The sequence below is a fragment of the Callospermophilus lateralis genome, chromosome 18 (genome assembly GCF_048772815.1).
Source record: "Callospermophilus lateralis isolate mCalLat2 chromosome 18, mCalLat2.hap1, whole genome shotgun sequence".
In the NCBI taxonomy this organism is placed as follows: domain Eukaryota; kingdom Metazoa; phylum Chordata; class Mammalia; order Rodentia; family Sciuridae; genus Callospermophilus; species Callospermophilus lateralis.
This window is the reverse complement of record NC_135322.1, coordinates 62,728,358-62,747,394: the sequence shown is the minus strand read 5'-3', so window position 1 is coordinate 62,747,394 and position 19,037 is coordinate 62,728,358. Positions and strand designations below refer to the sequence as shown.

At 60.9% G+C, this 19,037-nt stretch overlaps 1 protein-coding gene across 2 annotated transcripts; it reads left to right on the top strand.

Annotated features, from left to right (window-relative positions):
* The first annotated feature begins 6,576 nt into the window (after positions 1-6,576).
* On the top strand, positions 6,577-18,918 carry Kcng4 (potassium voltage-gated channel modifier subfamily G member 4). 2 transcript variants are annotated; one of them, XM_077105868.1, is made up of 3 exons: positions 6,577-7,326; positions 15,385-16,037; positions 18,837-18,918. In XM_077105868.1, the coding sequence occupies exons 1-3, from the start codon at positions 6,577-6,579 to the stop codon at positions 18,907-18,909; spliced, it is 1,476 nt and encodes a 491-aa protein (XP_076961983.1). In that variant the 3' UTR covers positions 18,910-18,918. The 2 variants fall into 2 exon arrangements, with proteins under 2 accessions (XP_076961983.1, XP_076695274.2); XM_076839159.2 differs by lacking the exon at positions 18,837-18,918 and having other exon boundaries at positions 15,385-16,243.
* The last annotated feature ends 119 nt before the right edge of the window (positions 18,919-19,037 follow it).

Here is a 19,037-nt window from a genome sequence, read left to right as displayed (position 1 = left end):
TGATCCCTTCATCCTGCCTAATGTCCACCTCATATTCCAATTGCCTTGACTCCAAACGTCTTGCATAGTATTTTTAAAAAACCAAGGTCCAACTGAGGGTCACTGCAGGTGACGTTGCTTTGCCTTTTCTCAGTCACTTCGCAGCACATCCTCTTCTCCCTCTTAAAGAGATCAGTCGGGTCGCTGGACCCCCGGAGGCCTGACGGGAAACCACGGTGACGGAGATGCCAAGTCGTCCCGGGAGGGGCACTCAGCCGCATCCCCAAGGGGGCGGCTCCCCCTTGCAGCTAGCGAGTGCCCGGGTGGTGTTGGCCCCTCCCGCTTTGTGCCTTGTCCTGGGGCAGAGAAGTGGGGGGCGTGCAGTCTCAGGTGGCCCAAGCACAAGTTTTCTTCCAACTTGGACACGGGGACACGGGCTCCAGAGCCAAGGAGCCTGCCCAGCACACCCGGGGACTTGAAAGCTGGTCCTGTGCTCCTAGCCACTCTGCCACGTCACTGGGACTTCAAATGCCACCAAGACCACTTCTCTGCAGGAGTAGGAAGCCTGAGATGGGCGAGTCCAGGTATGGACGAGCTGGGACCCGATACCTGAAGGTCACTGAGGCCTGCATTTGACCTTCACCTGTTTGCAGTCTTCCTGGGTCATTTTGAAATCTGTTCATGACAGGGACTTAATAAAACGTGTTAAATAGTTTTCATGGCCAGGTGGCTACTTTGTTGGGCCACAAGACCGTGGTGAAGGTGCTCGGCCTCGCTGGCTCCTGCCCAGTCCCGCCACCGAGGGAGCAGGGCCAGGAGCCCAGGACCTGCGGGTGAGCAAGGCCCAGTCCTGGCCGCAGGGCTCCCACTGGGATGGAGTGACACCTGGAGGTGAGGAACTAGGGAAGTGACGATGGAGTGAAGGCGCTGAGCTGGGGGTCGGGGTGGGGGGATCTCAGGATGGAACATCAAAGCTGGGCGCTGACCAGGAGCTGGAGTTCGAGGAGTGCCCACGACAGGGCGCGCGGAGCCCAGAGAGCGCACAGTGAGGCCGAGGTGTCAGGGGCGGCTTCCGGGGTGTGGCCAGCACAGGGACAGTCAGAGCCCGGCTAGAGGGGAACCGGTGACGGTGACGCAGCCAGGGTGAGCGCTCGGGTCTTATCCCAGGGATGTCACAGCATGGTGGGAAGAACTCAAGAAGCACAAGTCTGGATCCGACCTCCTCAGGGGACCAGAGACCCCAGGGGGAGACCAGGAAAGGACTTAGGGATGGAAAGGACCAGAACATGCCGGAAGGGTCCAGGAGGAACAGGGCGGGTGTGGGGTTGGGTGGGTGGAGGTGGGGTGCAGGGAGTGGGGCGGCTCCTGGGACCCCAGGGTTTCTGTGCCTGCTCTGTGTGAGGCAGAGCGGATGCAGAGGACGGTGACCCGGGTGGACAGTGGAGGAGGGCTGGGCGCAGGGACCTCCCCGGCCTTGCTGGGCGAAGTGTGTGGCTGGAGGCGTTTGGGAATTTGAGTGGGGAGCACAGAGCTGGGCACTGCAGGCACAAACGTGTGTCCTCAGCAACTGTCCAGGGAACCACGTCACCTCCTGAGGGGTGCAACCAAGGTGGGGAGGAGGGGACGGGTGCAGAAATGGGGAGCGCCAGGGATGGACGGGGAGGCCGGGCTGGCCAAGGACCCTGGGAAGGGATTGCCGGGCAGGCAGAAGAGCCAGGAGCGTGAGCAGGGCGCACAGGGACCTTGCTCTGGGCACAGGAAGGTCAGTGGCCACTCTAGGGGGCAGAAGCCACAGCTGCAGAGTGAAGGGGAGCCTGGTCGGGAGGACAGCCCCTCGGGGGTGTGGGGTGAAGGAAGGGCGGGGGGTGGCAGCTCCTGTGGGGGGTGGAGCCGAGGAGGGAGGCAGGAAGGCTCGAGGAACCAGAATCGAGGCTGCTGCTGGCCCCCAGAGAGTCAGGAGGCCAGAGTGCCTCCGCCCTGAGGGCCTGAGGGACGCTGAGGGAGAGGGTCCCTGCAGGTGGACAGGCCGGGGACTCCACGGTGTGTCCTGGACTGTGAATCGGGGTCTGGTCCTGGAGGCCACACGGGGCGTCCCATGTGCCAAGAGACCTACAGGGAGCGTATCCTGGGCTGCCAGGTCTGGGGTGCTAAGGACGCTGGCCCCTCTGATAGGCAGACGGATGCCCTCCCAACGACGTCCAGCAATCTGTAAATGTCACCTCCCAGGGCCAAGGGCTTTGCAGACGTGATTTATTTAAGGATCTTAAAATCGGGAGACAATCCTGGATTATCCAGTGGCTCAGTGTGATCACAGAAGTCCTTACAGGGGAAAGGGGAGGAGGCCGCGTCCGGGGGGGTGGGGGCAGGAGGGGCCAAGAGTGACCGAGAGGACAAGGCTCTGCACGGAGGAAGGGGCGGCCAGCCAAGAGGTGCGGGCGGCCTGAGGCAGGAAAAGGCAGGGCGGAGGCTCCCCAGAGACCCGGATGTCATCCCCTGGGGACCCTTGCACCTCCCAGCTCCCGAGCTGGGGGTGGGGGGGACATCTGTGCTGTTTGAGTGGCACTGCCGACATTGGCATTCCTTGTCACAGCAGCCACAGGACATTAGCACATGGCCACAGTGGCCTGTCTAGGAAAGTGTGTCTGGAGACACTGTTGGGAGGAGAGTGAGTGGGGCATGTCCCAGTGTCACCTCCTGGACTTCCCGCCTGTGGGGAGGGGACGGGCTGGATACCTTCCTGGAGAGCCAAGGTCCAGCGTCCACCCGAGGGAGGGTCCTGGGAGCTGAGCCGAAAGCTGCCCAGGACTTAGGGAGCCCTGCAGAGGGACTGGGGAGGGGTGGCCTGGACCCCAGGCTCAGGTGAAGGGTGGCCAGGGTTGGAGCCGGGACGGAGCCCTGGGCTGGGAGTCCTCGGCGGCTGCGGGGGGGGCAGTGGTCCCCCTCCTCGGGGCTCAGCTCCTCCACAGATGGGGGGGCTGGCACTGGGTCGGAGGCCGCTCTCCTCTTCAAGGGTTTTCTGAGGGCAGTCTCCTCCTGGCTTCTCTCTCACCATCCTGGGGGCTTGGGAGAGAGCCGGTGAGATGACAGTCCCAGCCACACAGGGCCCGGGCCCTTCAGCTAAGGTCACGTCAACAGAGAGCCGCCCTGACTTCAGGGCACAGGTGGGAAGAGTGAGGTCCAGAGAGGTAAAGACACTGGCTCAGGGCCACCCAGCATGGAGTGGCAAATTCTTGATTTGAACTCATGCCCCGCAGATTCAGAGAACGAGGGACGGAGGAGGGGCTCTCGGGCCCGAGAGGCTAAGTCAGGATGAACAATCGAAGGGGCCTCCTTTGGGGAGAAATCAGGAGGCAGAGAATTTTGGGGTCTGGTCTATGAGAGCCATTGGAGCAGGCACGGGGTGGAGGGAATGAGGGAGAGGGGACAGGGCAGGGCCTGTGTGCTGCTGCTCATGCCTACAATCTCTGTGGCAGGAGCTCTGAACCCAGGGCCTCAGGCTGGGGCACTTGGTTGGTGACACTAAGCCTCACGCAGAGCAGAGGGGAGTGAGCCGTGGGGCCTAGGCAGAGAAGCCGGCTCAGAGACGTCTCTGTTCCTCCCGCTGTGCCGCCCGGGGCCAGGCCCCAACCCCTCCTGCAGAACCCGAGGCTCATGGACACCACCGAAGACCTCCGGTGCCCTCGGCTCCTCACTGTGCCTGGACTCCCTCACCTCCGGCCGGGCAGGGGGTCCAAGGAGGCCAGCATTTCCGCAGCCCCTTCCAAGGGGCTGGGCCTGGGTTCCCCTTGCAACAGAACCCGGTCTCTCTTAAGGAAGAACCTGACCTGGCTCAGATTCTAACCAGCAAGGGGGCTTTGGGCAAGCCGCCGGCCTCAGCGCTGAACTGGAGGGGCAAAGCTCACCTATCTTCAGAAGCCAAGAGTCTGGGCTTCCAAACCTCTTAAGCAAATTAAGAGAACAGCTGTATGTGAGCACCTCCAGTAGACGGGGTTTTGTGATTTCAGCCTTTACTGGCACAACTGTCCTCATTTGACCAGTGAGAAAACAGAGTCCAGAGAGGTAAAGTGACTCACCAAGGACACACAGCAAGGCCGTGCAGAGGTAGAGCCTGCGGGCCCTGGATATGTGCATCTTCCTCTTCACCCACACAGGGCTAACCCACAGGGGAGCTTACTCTAGTGACTCAGGTCTGATCTGCCCCGAACCCCTCTCCTTCCTCTATTTCTTACAAACGAGAAAACTGAGGCTCAGGGGCCCTAACTCACTTGCCCGAGGTCACCCAGCCTTCTGCACGGGAGCTGGGGAGCTCAGTGTGTGCCAGCCCCGAGCTCACACTTCTTCCTGTTCCTATTCTGGAATGCAGCCTTCCAAATCCCCAGCCAGGGCTCCGAGGCTAGGCTTGTCTGTCCCACCCTGTCCCAGGCCTGGGCTGATTAACAGCAGCTAAACTCCGGGCACCCTGAGCATCACCCACACGCCCCAGGCACCCCCAGGGCGCCCGGGTGCAAGAAGCTGCAGATGCCCTGGCCCCGCGGTGCCGAGCCTGTCCTGCTCCATGCTCTAGCAAGGAGGGAGGACAGCTCCCGGGCGGTTGGCAGAGCAGCAGCAGCGCTGCCAGCTGATGGAGAGATTACTCCTAAGCCCTCCCTCCCCCCTGCAGGACCATGCTGGCCGTCCCTGTGGACCTGGAGAGTCCGCGGCTGAGGCAGGACAGCAAGCCCAGCTCCTCAGCGCGGACCTCAGACCCTCACCTCTCAGGACGGGGGGCCTCAGGGTCCTTCTAATGTCCCCCCCGGGGCTCTTCTGCAGCTGCAGGGGAGAGAGCACATGAATGAACTTCAGGCTCCTGGGGTGGAGAGGGGAGAGACTAACTCTGCCGGGAACTGCTGGGGTTGGAATTTTCTTCTCCCTTCGTCCTCACCACAAACCTGCCCCTCTCCTGGCCACTGGGCTGTGGGCTCTCCTTGCCTGGCAGAGAATCCGCTGCAAATGAGCTCCGTGAGACAAGAGGGTGAGCTGAACTTCAGGGGAAGAAGTTGGTGCTGGGCGGGGGTGGGGCGCAGGACGGAGATACTGTGGAGCACCCCTGGCCAAGCCTGTTTTGAGACGATGCCTCTAGAAGAAGCTTTGCTTGCCAGCTGTTTGGGGGCAGTAGACTGCCCAGTTGGGTGTGTTGTGAGTGCAGAGAAGGCAGAGCCCCAGGCTGGGAAACCGAGTCCGGGTTGGATTTGGATATGCTGTGTGACCTTGGACAAGTCACCGCAGCTCTCTGGGCCTTGGCTTCTGCACCTGGGAAATGAGCAAGCTGGGTAAGCGCTCCCCGATTTCAAGCACTGTCCCCTCTGCAGGCTGTGCTCCTTCCCCTGGTCCTACGCTGTGAGCAAAGTGACACATGCAGCAGAGCAGGCTGCCGCGGGGCCAGCCAGTGTGGACGACACCGGCGTGAGTCACTCTGCACCATCCACCAGAGTCCAGCCTGCTCTGAACTGAGAGGAACTTTTATTTCCATCAGCTGCTGAGTGTCCCCCTGGCTGCAGTGTGTCTGGAAATGTAAGGCTGTAGATGCTCTGGAGACAGCTCCGGCTGGAAGGAACACGACAAGAAATGGTTGCAGAATACTGAGGATGAGAAATGTTGTGGAGGCGATTTTTTTAGATGTGTGAACGGGCTAGATCTAAATGCTTGTCTAAGTCAAGCTGTCCAAATAGGTGTAAAATGGAGAGAGCCTTAGAGGTCCCTTCATTTTGCAGATTAAAAAAAAAAAAAATGCCCAGAGAAGGGGAGTAACTTGCTCAAGGTCACACAGCAAGGGTGGCTGAGGCAAGAGCACAATGGCACAATGACAGCATGGAGGAGCGCCCCCACTGAAGAGCCTGAAGTGCCCTCCACCCTCCCAGGCAGGTCCTCCAAATGAGGAAGCCAAGGAGAGGGACAGGGCAGTCATACAGAACTCCTGAGAGCAGGACTCTGGAAGCAGAGGCCCATGTCCTTGACCCTCAGTAGCCAGCCTCCCTGAGCAGCCTCTCGGCAGCAGGGTGCTTCTCCTTGCTGAGCCTCTTCCTCCTATAGGGAGGGGGAATCCCGTCTGCCTGGGGGGCCGTGGGGCCACCTAACTGGGGAGCATCTGGAGTGTTCCCAGTGCACCCCACCCGCAGCCTCCCTGTGCCCCGTGACATGGGCCCTCACGCCGCCCCAGCCTCACAGACCAAGCAGGGGGCCTGGAGAGGCTGTGGCCAGTCCCTGAGGGTCGGGAGCCTCGCGGGGGCCCTGACCGCCTCACTTTACCAGCCGCGCCCTGCGGGTTTGTGAGAGTCCCTGCATTTGAATGAAGGATGTTGAGAGCAGAGAGGCACAGCCACATGCCCAGGCCACACAGCCCAGATGGCCACCTTGTCTAGCTCAGGACCAGTCCCTCGCGTCCCCATGACCCCAGTGGCTGTTCTGGGAGACGAGGGTCGGGAAGGAGGGTGCAGGAGGAGCCGTAGGAAAGCCAGGGAGCGGGTGGCCTGGGAGTGGGCCTCCCCCAGCCTCACCTCCCTGCCTCCTGCCCTTTCTCTGGTGTCAGACAGGTGCTCCCCAGCAGGGACATCTCCGGCCATGCCCGTGCCTTCGGGAGATGGGGTCCTGGGCCTCGGTCACCCTCACTGTGGCTCCTACAGCCCCCTGAGCCAGCTCCTGCCCGGCCCCCTGGAGACTCGGCCGGCCAAGGGCCTGTACTACCGCAGGGCCCGGAGGCTGGGCGCTCTGGAGGCGCCCCCGGAGGCGGACCTCAAGAAGGAAGTCCTGGTCAACGTCGGGGGCCGCCGGTTCCTGCTGCCCTGGAGCACGCTGGACGCGTTCCCGCTGAGCCGCCTGGGCCAGCTCCGGCTCTGCCGCAGCCGCGAGGAGGCCGGGCAGCTCTGCGACGACTTCGACGAGGACACCCAGGAGTTCTTCTTCGACAGGAGCCCCAGCGCCTTCGCGGTGATCGCCAGCTTCCTGGCGGCAGGGAAGCTGGTGCTCCTGCAGGACACGTGCGCGCTGTCCTTCCGGGAGGAGCTGGCCTACTGGGGCATCGCGGAGGGCAGCCTGGAGCGCTGCTGCCTGCGCAGGCTGCTCAGGAGGCTGGAGGAGGCGGCCGAGCTGCGCCGCGAGGAGGCCCTGCAGCGGCAGCGCGAGGCCGGCCACCCCGCGGGGCGCAGCTCGCGCTGGGGGCTGTGCATGAGGCAGCTGGGCGACATGGTGGAGAACCCGCGCTCCGGGCTGCCCGGCAAGGTCTTCGCCTGCCTCTCCGTCCTCTTCGTGGCCACCACCGCCGTCAGCCTGTGCGTCAGCACCATGCCCGACCTCAGGGCCGAGGAGGACAAGGTGAGTGGCCCCCACGGGCCCAGATGGCCGCGCCCAGGCGCCCAGGGCCATGACCGCGTCGTCATTTCTTTAAGGTACAGGAAATGAGAGTGCTGCCCAGCGTGGCTGCTGTCATTTTTAGGCCAGGGCAGCGGGAAGAGGTCATTTTTAGCCATTCCTGGAGGAAGAGGCCCACAGAGGGCTCTTGAGGGTCGTCACCTGGCCCGACCCGGGTGCTGACAGTCACTCCTGGTCTCAGTGGGCCAGGGAGGCCAGCCTCACCTACCAGCTCTGTGAGGCAGGCAAGTCCCTTCACCTCTCTGAGTAGGACAGGCAGCACCGCCGTGAAGGCCCACACAGGCCACGGGCTGAGCGCGGGTTCCTTGGGCAGCCGCTTTGTGCTGAGCCCCGGCCGGGCCCAGGCCCCACAGTCTTGAGGCACCTTCTCCTGGGCATCCCGGCTCCATTTTCAGATGCAGAATCGGAGGCACAGACCGTCTGGTCCCTTCCAGTTACGTAGTAGAGACACCGCGACGGCAGGGATCCCCAGCCCCCGTGCTCCCCTTGCCACCTGACCCGAGTCCCCCTCCCCGATGGCCTCGCAGGATGGGAACTCAGAGGCGAGATGGCTTGTAAGTGATGCTGCCCCAGGAGGCCGAGCAAACCTGCTGCCTGCCCGCCCCTACGTCGGGGAGACCCAGGCCCCCAGGGCACCAAATGGCCTGAGAAGGGAAATAACTAGCTTTTTTCTGGGAGAGCTTCCAGTTAGAGCTGCATCGATGCTGAACTTAGAGCACCACTCCTCCCTGCTCCGTGCTCCTCGGGCTCCCCTCGTCCTGGTGTGTGGGGCCTGCGTTTATAATAGGCAGTTGATAAAACACACACGTCCCGAAAGGAGCCTGTGCCACAGAGGGCTCCTAACAGCTGTCAGTCCCCCTAAGTGTCCCTCCGTTACAGACACACCCCGGGGCAAGACATAGGATCAGAGACCCTTCCAGACCCAAGAGGCCCATGGAGGACCAGCCGTGTCTCCCACACAGTAGGCTGTCGATAAATATTTGTGGAACGAAGTATGTCTTGTCCAACCTGTAAACATCTTGTCCTAATAAAGACGACTGAACTACTCAGAAGCAGCTTGTCCCCCTGCGCCCCCCCCCCCGCCCCCAGAGGACGAGCATTTGTCATTCGTTAGCACAGAAGCCCGCAGGGTAGAAGCCCGTGCTCCAGGGACGGGTCCCTGTGCTCTGCAGGAAGAAGACCAGGCAGAGTGGGCATCCGCTGACCCCGGTCCTCCAGGGTGCCCCGCCCCAGCCTCCGCAGAAGGAGCCCGGGTTTCCACAGCGCGCTCCTCGTGGGGATTCGCAGAGAGAGGCTGGAGGACCAGGGAGAGAGGCTAGGAGGCCAGGGCCTCCCTAGCCCAAAGCTTAGAAAAGGCAAAGGGGGCAAACCCGGGCCCAGCCTAACGTGACCCAGATGAGGTGGGACGGGGCTTAGAGAGCAGGGCAGCCCTGGGCCAGCGCCTGGGGTCCAGCCTGGTCTCCTGGGTCGGAGGGATGCAGCATGTCCCCGGCTGCATCCTTAGGTTCTCCCTGATAGAGCCACCCTGTGTGAGCTGCCCAGAGACACCCGAGAGGCGCAGCAGAGGCTCTGTTTTCCTTTGGGGACGATAACTCAGAGAGCTGGAGAGGCTGAGGACGGTCTTTGTTCTTCAATTCTGCGTCCTCACATTTACATAAACGGCTGCCGGCCGTTCTGGACGCCCACGTGCTTGTATTTCCTATCTGCCCCCAGGGGACATGAGGCCGAGAGCCCCTATTCAGACGCTGGCCGCTGCCCCTGTGGACTGGCCCTGGGGTACCCACTCAGAGGAACCATGCCGCTGCAGGGACTCACCCGCGACGTGACCCGCAGAGCTCCACTGGGGGGGGGGTCCCCCAAGGATGCAGCTTTCCGTGTTCTTGTCCTAAATTGTGTCAGAGAGGTCCCTGGGAATGAACTTTGCCACCAGGGCCAGGTCTGGGCCTGAGACTGCAAGTTACAATGGGGGTGTCGGGGGGCGGGGAGGGGGCAGCGCAGAGAGCAAGAACCAAGCCTGGGCCAGGGGCCAAGCAGCTGCAGCTGGGCACCGCCGGTTCTGGGCTTGCCCCACGTACTCTGATGCTTGTCAAGAGCCCACCAGGCCCCGTGGGGTGGGGCAGGGGTGGGCCCTGGGCCTTGCCTGACCTGTGGAAGTGTGGGCACCTGGCTAAGGTGGGGCTGGGGGAGGAGGGCACGGAGACCGGGGGCCACTGCTGGGTCAGGCAGACGCAGCTCACCCGGGTGCAATCTGCACCTGCCTCTGCACCACCTCCCTCCCCTCCACCTCATGAGTCAGGCTTCCCATCCGGCCACCCTGCTCTGCACCTTCTCCTCCTCCGTGACGCTTGGCCACTGCTCCTCTGGTTTTATCCTTCGCGCCCCCCTTGCACCTTCCTGGATCTCAGCCCAAAGGATCTACTCCTGACCCCTGGGCCGGGCCCTCCTTCCCTAGTGCTACCCGTCGGTCCTCTGCCTTGGCACCCGGCACACCCACCTCCTCTCCATGGGTCTCACTCCCAGCCCCCCAAAGCCCAGCACAAAGCTCATCCACCCAGCCTCGTCCACAGTCCTCCCCAGAGGCCCTGCCTCTGCCTGGGCTTGGTGTCCCGAAGATCTCTCCTTTAGTGATCGCCAAGGGCACCATCTTGGAGGCCATGGGAGGTGGTCTCCCACCCTCTGCTCAGGAAGAACCTCCAAGAGATTGGGAGCTGAGTTACAGCCAGCCCTTGGGATCCCTGGGAACGGTGTTCAGGACGCCCCACCAACCTCAGATTCCGAGATCCAGGGATGTCCCAGTCTCTCGTGTGACATGGCACAGTGTTCGCACGTGACCTGCACACACCCTTCGGTGGATTCACACCCCCCCACCCCCCACCCCCGCAGCTGGCTCACGCCATAAACCCTGTCGACTCCTGCTGCGCCATCTCCTCTGGGGGATGACGGCAAGGGAAAGTCTGGACACGTTCAGTTCAGACGACACTTTTTCAAAAATATTTTCCATCTGAATTTAGTTGGATCCACAGACACAGAGCCGTGGGTAAGGAGGGCCGGCTGCACTTATTAGACCCCTGCTGGGTGCGAGCACTGTGCAGGTCTCCCTGACTCCTGTTTGATCCTTACCCTAACCCTGTTCTTGGCCGTGAGGTTCGGTGGCCGGAGCTCTCCAGTGACGCTCACTCTGCGGAAGAGAAGTCCGCATCTAGCCGGCCCCCGGAGGGTGGGAGGCCGGGGAGGATGGCCTCAGGGACGGGCCAGGGCAGCAGGACGTGGAAGCAGGAGGAGGAAGGCAGGCTGGACTGAGGCCAGTCCTGAGCAGGAACAGAGCATCCTGACCTCGGAGCCTTGGCTCCCCCAGGGCCAAGAGCCCAGGCCCAGATCACATCCAGTCGTGTCCACTGGGTTGCCACGCCTCAGAGCCCTGCGTCCCAGGGTGGGGAGGTGGGCAGACCGAGGAGGGAGCAGAGGAAGAGGAGACCTGGGGACAGGGCCACATGAAGAGGCCCAGTGGAGGGAGAGATGGCCCAGGTGGCGTCTGGTCCGAGAGAGAACAGGGAGGGAGAAGCTGGGGAAGACTGAGTCAGCATGTCCAGCCCAGGAGAGGCCAGGAGGACCAGCCCGGACTCAGGCCGAGCCAGAGCCGCCATGTTGGACTCTGCCTGTGGGAAGGAGCCCAGGGAGGGCAGCCCAAGGGCACCAGAGAGCAGGACCCGCAGGGAACTCACTCAGGGTACAAGAGAGTGGCGACTCCGGCCACCTGCAGAACAGGCAGCTGCAGGAGGTGCATAGAGACCAAGGGAGAGAGGAAGGCTCCGAGGTCCAGACTGTCGGCCCTGAGCCCCCCACAGGGGACCTTCCAGAACTGACCCCCGCCCTGCAGCGTCTGCCCAGCTGCCCATCCACAGACCCCGGCAGAGACTTGGCCCTCAGGAAGCCCCGTGCCCGCCTAGGCCTGGGCAGCAGCTGGCACAGCAGCTCTGCTCTGGTGCAGCTGGACAGGGCCCAGTGAGACTGCAGGCCCACTCACTGCCTACCAGGCCCGACTCGGCCAGCTCAAGATAGGACATGGGATCCCTTCTTACTAAATATGACACTTCCAGAACCTTCTGCCTTCAAGGTGCACAGTTCAACAGCGTTAGGGCACTCAGAGCTGGCAACCATCGCCCTGTCTTACTCCAGAACATTTCCATCACCCCAGAGGATACCCCACAGCAGTTCCTCCCACCCTGCCCACCCCTTGTCCCTGGCCAGCACTGGCCCCTTTCCACCTCTGCGGATCTGCCCTTCCTGGACCTTTCACACGCATGGAGCCGAGCACGTGGGTCTGGCTTCTTTCTCTGGGGCCCTTTCTCAGGGTGCATCTCACCTTGGCGCAGACCGTACCTCGTTCCCCTCTATGGCTGATGAGTGCGGCATGAGTGCCACACTGGAGCTCCCCGTTGGTGGCTGATGGGCATCACAGTTGTTTCCAATTTGCACCGAGATGAGTAACATTGCTGGGGACCTTTGTGTGGACCTTTGTCCTCTGTGGGTGGACGTGTGTGTCTTTGTCTCTGCTCGGTCCCTTGGAAGCTCTAGACTGTTCTCCACAGCAGAGGCACCATTTAGCATCCCGCCAGCAGCCAAGGAGGGTCCCACTTCTCCACCATCTCACCCACTCTTCCCGGGGCTGTCTTCTTGATTCCAGCCAGCCTCGTGGGTGGGAAGTGGTATCTCCTCCTGGCTTTGAATTTTCTTTTTAATTTCTTGCATTTGAACTTTTCATTATGGAAAATTTCAGACATCTACAAAGTCATGGAATAGTACAGTGGACCCCAGTACCCAAGACTCAGCTCAATCACCAGGTCCTGCCGTTCTCCTTCCCTCTCTCTACCGCAATCGCTCCTCCTTGTCATTCATCATTTTTACCTTACCATTTTGCAGGTACCATGATGTGCACTGAAACGCACCAGCCATAGCTGCATTTAACACACGGATACGCAGTGCAGCCTTCACCCCTGTTAATATAACATTGAACATCTCCCCACCCCCCGAAACTCCCCCCATGGCCCTTCCCGGTCAGCCCAGGGCACCCGCCATCAAAATGGGTGAGCTCCACCCCTTCTAGAACATGCCGTAGGTGGAAATGCTACATTGGGCTTGTTTGGTTCCACTTCGGACCTGTGGTCCCTGGTCCCACTCTGGCCTCCTGGGGCTGCCTCTCTGCCTCTCCCTGAATGAAGGAATCAGCCCTTCTCACTCCCACAGGGAGCCAGCCCAGGAACAGAGTGACTCCCTGCCTGCCTAGGATTGAGGGGCTTTCTAGGACCAGAATTTTCTGTGCTCAAACCCAGAAAGATGTGGGCAGACTAGGGACTAGTTGGAGCCGTTCCCTTCCCCGCCAAATACCACCAGCAACTTCCCCAGAGAGACAGGAACCGGAACCCTCTTTTCTTTCCGTCCTTCCCTTTCCTTGTTTCCTTCCAATGTGGCCTGGGCAGGGTCACCCTCCCTGGAGCCGTAAATCCCACCGCCTGCTGCCAGCTGCACATCCCCTGGGCGGCTGCGGAGGGTCAGGTGGAGTCCTGCTGCAGTGCAGGGAGGGACCCCAGGCCAGGCTGTGGGAGGACAGGGTGTGCCCGGCGTGAACAGCCAGACGCCAGCACCGGCCGCGGGGCAGGGGACCTACAGGCCTTCTCAGCCCTTCAGGATCACCTCAGGGGCCCTGTGTTGGTTTTGAAAAGTCTTCCCACACCACAGGCCTCTAGAGCCAAGGGGAACAACCCAGGGTGTCAGTAAACAAGAGGCCTTGTCGGGGGATCTGGCCCAGAGTCTAGCTCTCCGGTGCTCCCACATCTAGGGCCCTTGCCAACCTGCACACTCCTGGGCCCCACCCAGGTGGCAGTTTTGTGGGGGCCCAAGAACCTGCACTTGAAAGACTCCCCTGGGATCTTCTGATGCACGGGGTTCTGTCTCAGCTTTGAAAAATTCCAATTGTGTCCCAAACTCTCCATTGGAGACTGAAGCACAGAGAGAGTAAGGACTATTTCAAGGTCACACAGCAGGACTGGAGATTCAGGATCCCAAACTCTTGAGCTTTCCAGGATCCGGAGCAGACCTCAGATCCTGGAGCCATCTCAGAGGGTAGAGAACGTCTTCAGCAGGCGGAGGAGGACACGGATGCCCTCTATTTGAGCCAGGAGGCTATTGTCTGTGAGTGACATGTCGGTCACATGCCCAGTAGTCACAGCGTGCTGTCAACACTTCATATGCATGGGATGCATGTGCCCACTGACCTTCAGGGCACAGACAACTTGAAGCCCACAGGGGACAAATGACTCCCCTGAGTAAGTGGGCAGCTGGGATTTGAACCTGGGCCTCACAGGCTCTGGGCTCCATCTCTCAAGAGCCCTCCCTCTGCCTCCCACCCTACACAGACCAGACGGAGGTCAAGGAGAACAGAGGCCGGCCCTGGACAGGCCAGTGAGACCTGGGATGGACCCGCCCCTTTCTTTTTCTCCCGCAGTCAGACATAGAGAACATTGCGTTTTAGGATTCCTCTGGGCCCAAGCCCTGGAAATAATTTCTTTTTCCACTTCAGAGCGTTTTAATCTAAAAAACTGAAGCTGTCAACATCCTGCTTTTCATAAGGGCAGTGGGCTTTGGCCATCCATCCACTCATCCATCAGGTGTGTGCTTCTGTGTGTGATATTAATAGTCAGGTTCTTAACCCTGGCTGCACATTAGAATCATCTATGGGGCTTCTGGAAAATTCTACCACTCAAGTGAAAACCCAGCTCAACTAAATTAGAATCTCTGGGCATCTGGCCTGGACATCAGGGTGTTTCCAAGCCTCCCAGGTGATTCTAAGGCACAGCCAAGGTTGAGGCACGTTTGAGCAGGGCTTCTCAAACCTCGTGTGCACCAAATCACTGTGGAGTCTGTTAAAATGCAGACGCAGGGAGCGGGGGTCGATGCCTTGGTCGGAGGACCACACTCTGAATAATAACAGGCTAGTGGGGCCATGTTAGATGTTAGGAGCCAGGGGCAGGGAGCTGAGCAACACAGGTGGCCACAGGGTGGCCACAGAATGGCCCCACCTGGCTGGACCCAGCAAGGAAGACAATGGCTGGGTGAAGGTTGCCACCACGTGTCACAGGGGCTGGACTGCAGCTCTGCGTCCCTCTAGCCCCCAGAGCTAGGTCTGCTGCCCTCGCTGCCTTCACCCCAAGAGCTAACACACGCCTGGCACACAGGGGACCCTCAATTCATTTTTGTGGGCTCAAAGAACGAGGGACAGTAGATGAAGTTACAGAAACAGCTTATGGTGGCTGAGACCTGGGTTGGGGTCAGGTCTCAGCCACCATAACCACCATCTACTAGGTCTGTGAGCTCAGGCAAGTCGTCGCACTACTAGGAGCCATTTCCTGAGCCGTGAAATGAGGTCACACCACTCACTCACAGCATTGCCAAGGGCCAGCACCAGAGCAGTGTGGCACCCAGAATGCGCTGACATCAGCGAAGGTGAAGGTTGGCCTCCGTAACATGGAAGCCCTAGGAGTCAGGCTTGAAACGAAGTAGCAGTCGATATCTCTCTTGCATGACAGTCCCCACTGAGACCTGGGTGAGTGGGCGGCTCCTATTCTGAGACCAGATTTTTCCACCTGGAGTCTATCCTCCCCAGAGCGCTGCTCCAACCTGCCATTCTGAGCTGCATTGCAGGCCCACCTGAGCGTCCTGGTGCAGGGAACAGGGAGTGTGCAGCCGCTCACCCCAACCCCTGGGCCCAGAGGTGGTTCTCCCTAGGTGAGTCGGTCAGCTGGCTGCAAGGGAGGCTGGAGAGGGTGGCGTCAGATCCAGCCGAGCAGCCTTGGAACCAGCCACAACCTGAAACTGCAAAAGAGGAGGCTGGGTGGACAGCTTGGCCGGCTGGCCCATCCAGGAAGGCTTCTTAGGAGAAGCCGTCTCCCCACTTCCCGGGCCTTGGGGTTCTCCCCACCTGCCTCTCGTTGCTCTCCCCCCCAGGGCGAATGTTCTCACAAATGCTACTACATCTTCGTGGTGGAGACCATCTGCGTGGCCTGGTTCTCCCTGGAGTTCTGCCTGCGGTTCGTCCAGGCCCGGAACAAGTGCCAGTTCTTCCAGGGGCCGCTGAACATCATCGACATCCTAGCCATCTCCCCGTACTACGTGTCGCTGGCGGTGTCCGAGGAGCCCCCGGAGGACGGCGAGAGGCCGCCGAGCAGCAGCTCCTACCTGGAGAAGGTGGGGCTGGTGCTGCGCGTGCTGCGGGCGCTGCGCATCCTCTACGTGATGCGCCTGGCGCGCCACTCGCTGGGGCTGCAGACGCTGGGCCTCACCGTGCGGCGCTGTGCGCGGGAGTTCGGGCTGCTGCTCCTCTTCCTGACCGTGGCGGTCACCCTCTTCTCCCCTCTGGTCTACTTGGCGGAGAATGAGTCCGGCCGGGTCCTGGAGTTCACCAGCATTCCCGCTTCCTATTGGTGGGCCATCATCTCCATGACAACGGTGGGCTACGGGGACATGGTGCCCCGCAGCGTGCCAGGCCAGATGGTGGCCCTCAGCAGCATCCTGAGCGGGATCCTCATCATGGCCTTCCCGGCCACGTCCATCTTCCACACCTTCTCCCACTCCTACCTGGAGCTCAAGAAGGAGCAGGAGCGGCTGCAGGCCCGCCTCCGCCGCCTCCAACACACCAACTCTGCCAGCGAACATGAGCTCCTCACCGACGTGGACGTGGACGACCTGATGCTGGAGGGCCCCGCCTTGCCCATCCCCCAAGTGTAGCTCAGAATCCCTCCCGAATGCACCCTGTAGCTCCAGCCCATCCCTCTCGCTGAACCAAGCTCCGGAACCCTGGGGTAGACCAACTGGCCGCAGGTCTCCAGAGCTCCAGAGAGCCTCCCAAAGCAAGGAGGCTGCCGGGCCAAAGATGTCTGTCGCTGGGATCTTTGGCGGTCACGGCCTCCAGATCCAGGCCAGCCTTCCCCAGCCACCTGCCTCCTCCCCTCCTGCCCATCTGCTGAGCACAGCCCATCCTCCTGAGCTGGGCCATCTCCTTGCCTTCTCTCTTCTCCCCTGAAGTCTGGAGCATCCCACTCTGGGACCTGATGCCCACAGAATGGGTTAAATGGCCAACCTACAGAATCCCACTCTTCCCTAGGACCTGCTTTCTTGGGCCGCATCACCACGGGGAAACCCTTCTGCTAGACCCCCCGCCCAGCTCCACGTGCTCTCAACCTAACCTCCACCAGCGGATTTCCCGAGGGGGCAGCTGCTAGCCCCCTGCTCTGGAAGCTCTGTGCCAGGAAGGCAGAACTGGCTGGTGTGGGGTGCATGGCCTCCAGCCTGCCATCCTCTGGCCAACCTGGGACCTGGGCGCAGCAGCACTTGCCAGCAGGGCACAGAAAGCCCTCCTTGGCTGGCCAGGCTCTTGGTGGGACACTCTGCAGCCACCCAGCCCTTGGCCTTGACAGAGGCTGACTCTCCCAGGGCTCTGGGTTGTCTGCTGCTGGTTCCTCCAGCCCTGCAGGGACCTCAGCTCTCCAAGCTCAGCCAAGACACACGGACCAGAGCAGCTGCCATGCGGGGAAGAGCAGGCAGGGTCTACCCCAGCTGGCTCCTGGACCGGGCCACGGGACCGACATTCTGTTTATATCTAGATGTGCGTATTCATCTGTTGGTTTATGGGCAGATTAACCCTTGGCACCCAGGAGAGAAGCCAGGCTGAGGGTCACAGTGCTGGGGATGAGGCAAGGGGTCCTGAGATCAGCAGAGAAGACAAGGACCTCTTGAGCAGTGGACGCCTAAAGGCCCAGAAGCCCAGAGGTCCAGATGGGCTGAATGCTTAGGGGCATTTGGGGGAAAAGTGGGTTGAGATGAGAGGATGCAGACCCACGGAGCTTTGTAGAGGTGGTGTGGACAGACGGTGGGTGAGGACGATGACAATGGTTGAGAGGATGTGAGACCAGACTGAATGGGGGTGATTGAGCAGAGAAGCAGGACCTGCAGGGGACCTCCTCCGTGGAACTCACCATACAAGGCTGAGTCACATCTGGAGTCTCTCTCGTCTTTTGTCTCTCAGCGGAGCACACCTAGAAGATGTCCCAGTGGCACTCCCCAGGAGTGACAGGGCCCTGCACTGTTGGTCTCTGTTGGCTGAACATCCACTGGGAAAGGGCATGGGACACAGATGAGTCTGGGCCGGGGATCGGGACCTGCGGGTACAGCATGGCCTCACAGAGGGTGGTCGGCACCTCATCGCTGATGATAGGTCCCTTGCTGTTCACTCCTTCCACTGGTGTTTAGGCCTCTCTGTGCCAGGCCCAGGTTGCCCTACCATGACACACAGCCGACGGCCCTGGCCCGGAGCATCAGCATCGAGCCTGAAGTGAGCTTTGGCCTTGCAAGGAGCCCTGGATTCCTTCGACTCCTCAGATGTCCTCCCAGCGGTGCAGGCACATGTCCCCATCCCTTTACACCTCAGCAGTCAGCCGGTCACCAAGCTGACATTTCTCCAAGTAAGCTCGTTGCAAGGTGACACGGTGGCCACGGCACAAGGAAAGTCTCTCCGATTCCTACATCTCACGGGCTGCTCTGCTCTGGGAAACGGCTGGCCAAGTCTCACAGGCATTGGGTCAGGTTCTGGGGACCCCTGAACAACAGACATGAGTCTTTTGTCCCAGGCTAAACTTTTTTGTGACCACTCTTGGGCAAAATTCTAAAAAGACAAAGGCTCCCACTTACTCTCTTCCGGGGGCTGGACAACTCGGTGCCCCTGAGGCCTGGACTTCTCACTCCCTCCGTGACTTTGGGCAGCCCTCTGTCTCTTGCCGTCAACGGCAGGTCAGGCTAGATCCTGACCTGGGTGTTCTGACTGGAGCGCCACAGACTCCCTTCAGGGCCTCGTGGCAGAGAAGATCAGCCAAGCGGGCAGAGCTCTGCCAGCCAGGGCACCACCCTGGCAACCGGTGATGTTTAGAATAGTGCAAAAATCTCTAGACACCTTCTCCCGCCAGGCAGTGCCTGCCCACAGGCCCTGGAGCTGAGGGGAGGCTCAGCCCTGGGACCAGAGCAGGATCCTCAGTAGACACTAGAAGACCTGGGGTCCTTGAAAGCCCCCACATCTGCCCCCCCTCCTGACGGAGGACATGTCTGTGCCGTGTGTCTGCTGCGGGGACTCCTACCTGCAGCTCTGCCCACCCCTGTGACTGGCTCCCACCTAGAGTCTCCACTGTCCTTTGTCCCACCCACCAGGCCCCTCCACAGAGTGTGCCAAGGCTACAGGAAAAGCTGAAGACCAAGATCAGATGAGCCACCGCCCACGCCGTGAGGTTCCATGTGACCCACACGGGCCTGGGGAAGTCCTCTACTGAATTTGAGATGGTAGATTGCGATCAGTGGCTTGCATGTGGGGCCTCATTAAAGCTCTATTTTTCCTGCTGGTAGTGTCCCAGGAGACGGTCTGGATCGCCTTGGCCTGTCCTTGCTGAGCAGCCTCTCCTGCCCATCGGGAGTGTCCAGCTCCTGTAGGCAGCGTCTCCACCCCCATTGGCTGAGAGAGCCCGTGGCTTCCAGAGGGCTCCTGCTCTCTGGGGCCAAGGGGTGTGACTGTAGCCACAGGTGGACGTTGTCCTGCTGAAGGCAAGGAGAAACGACCT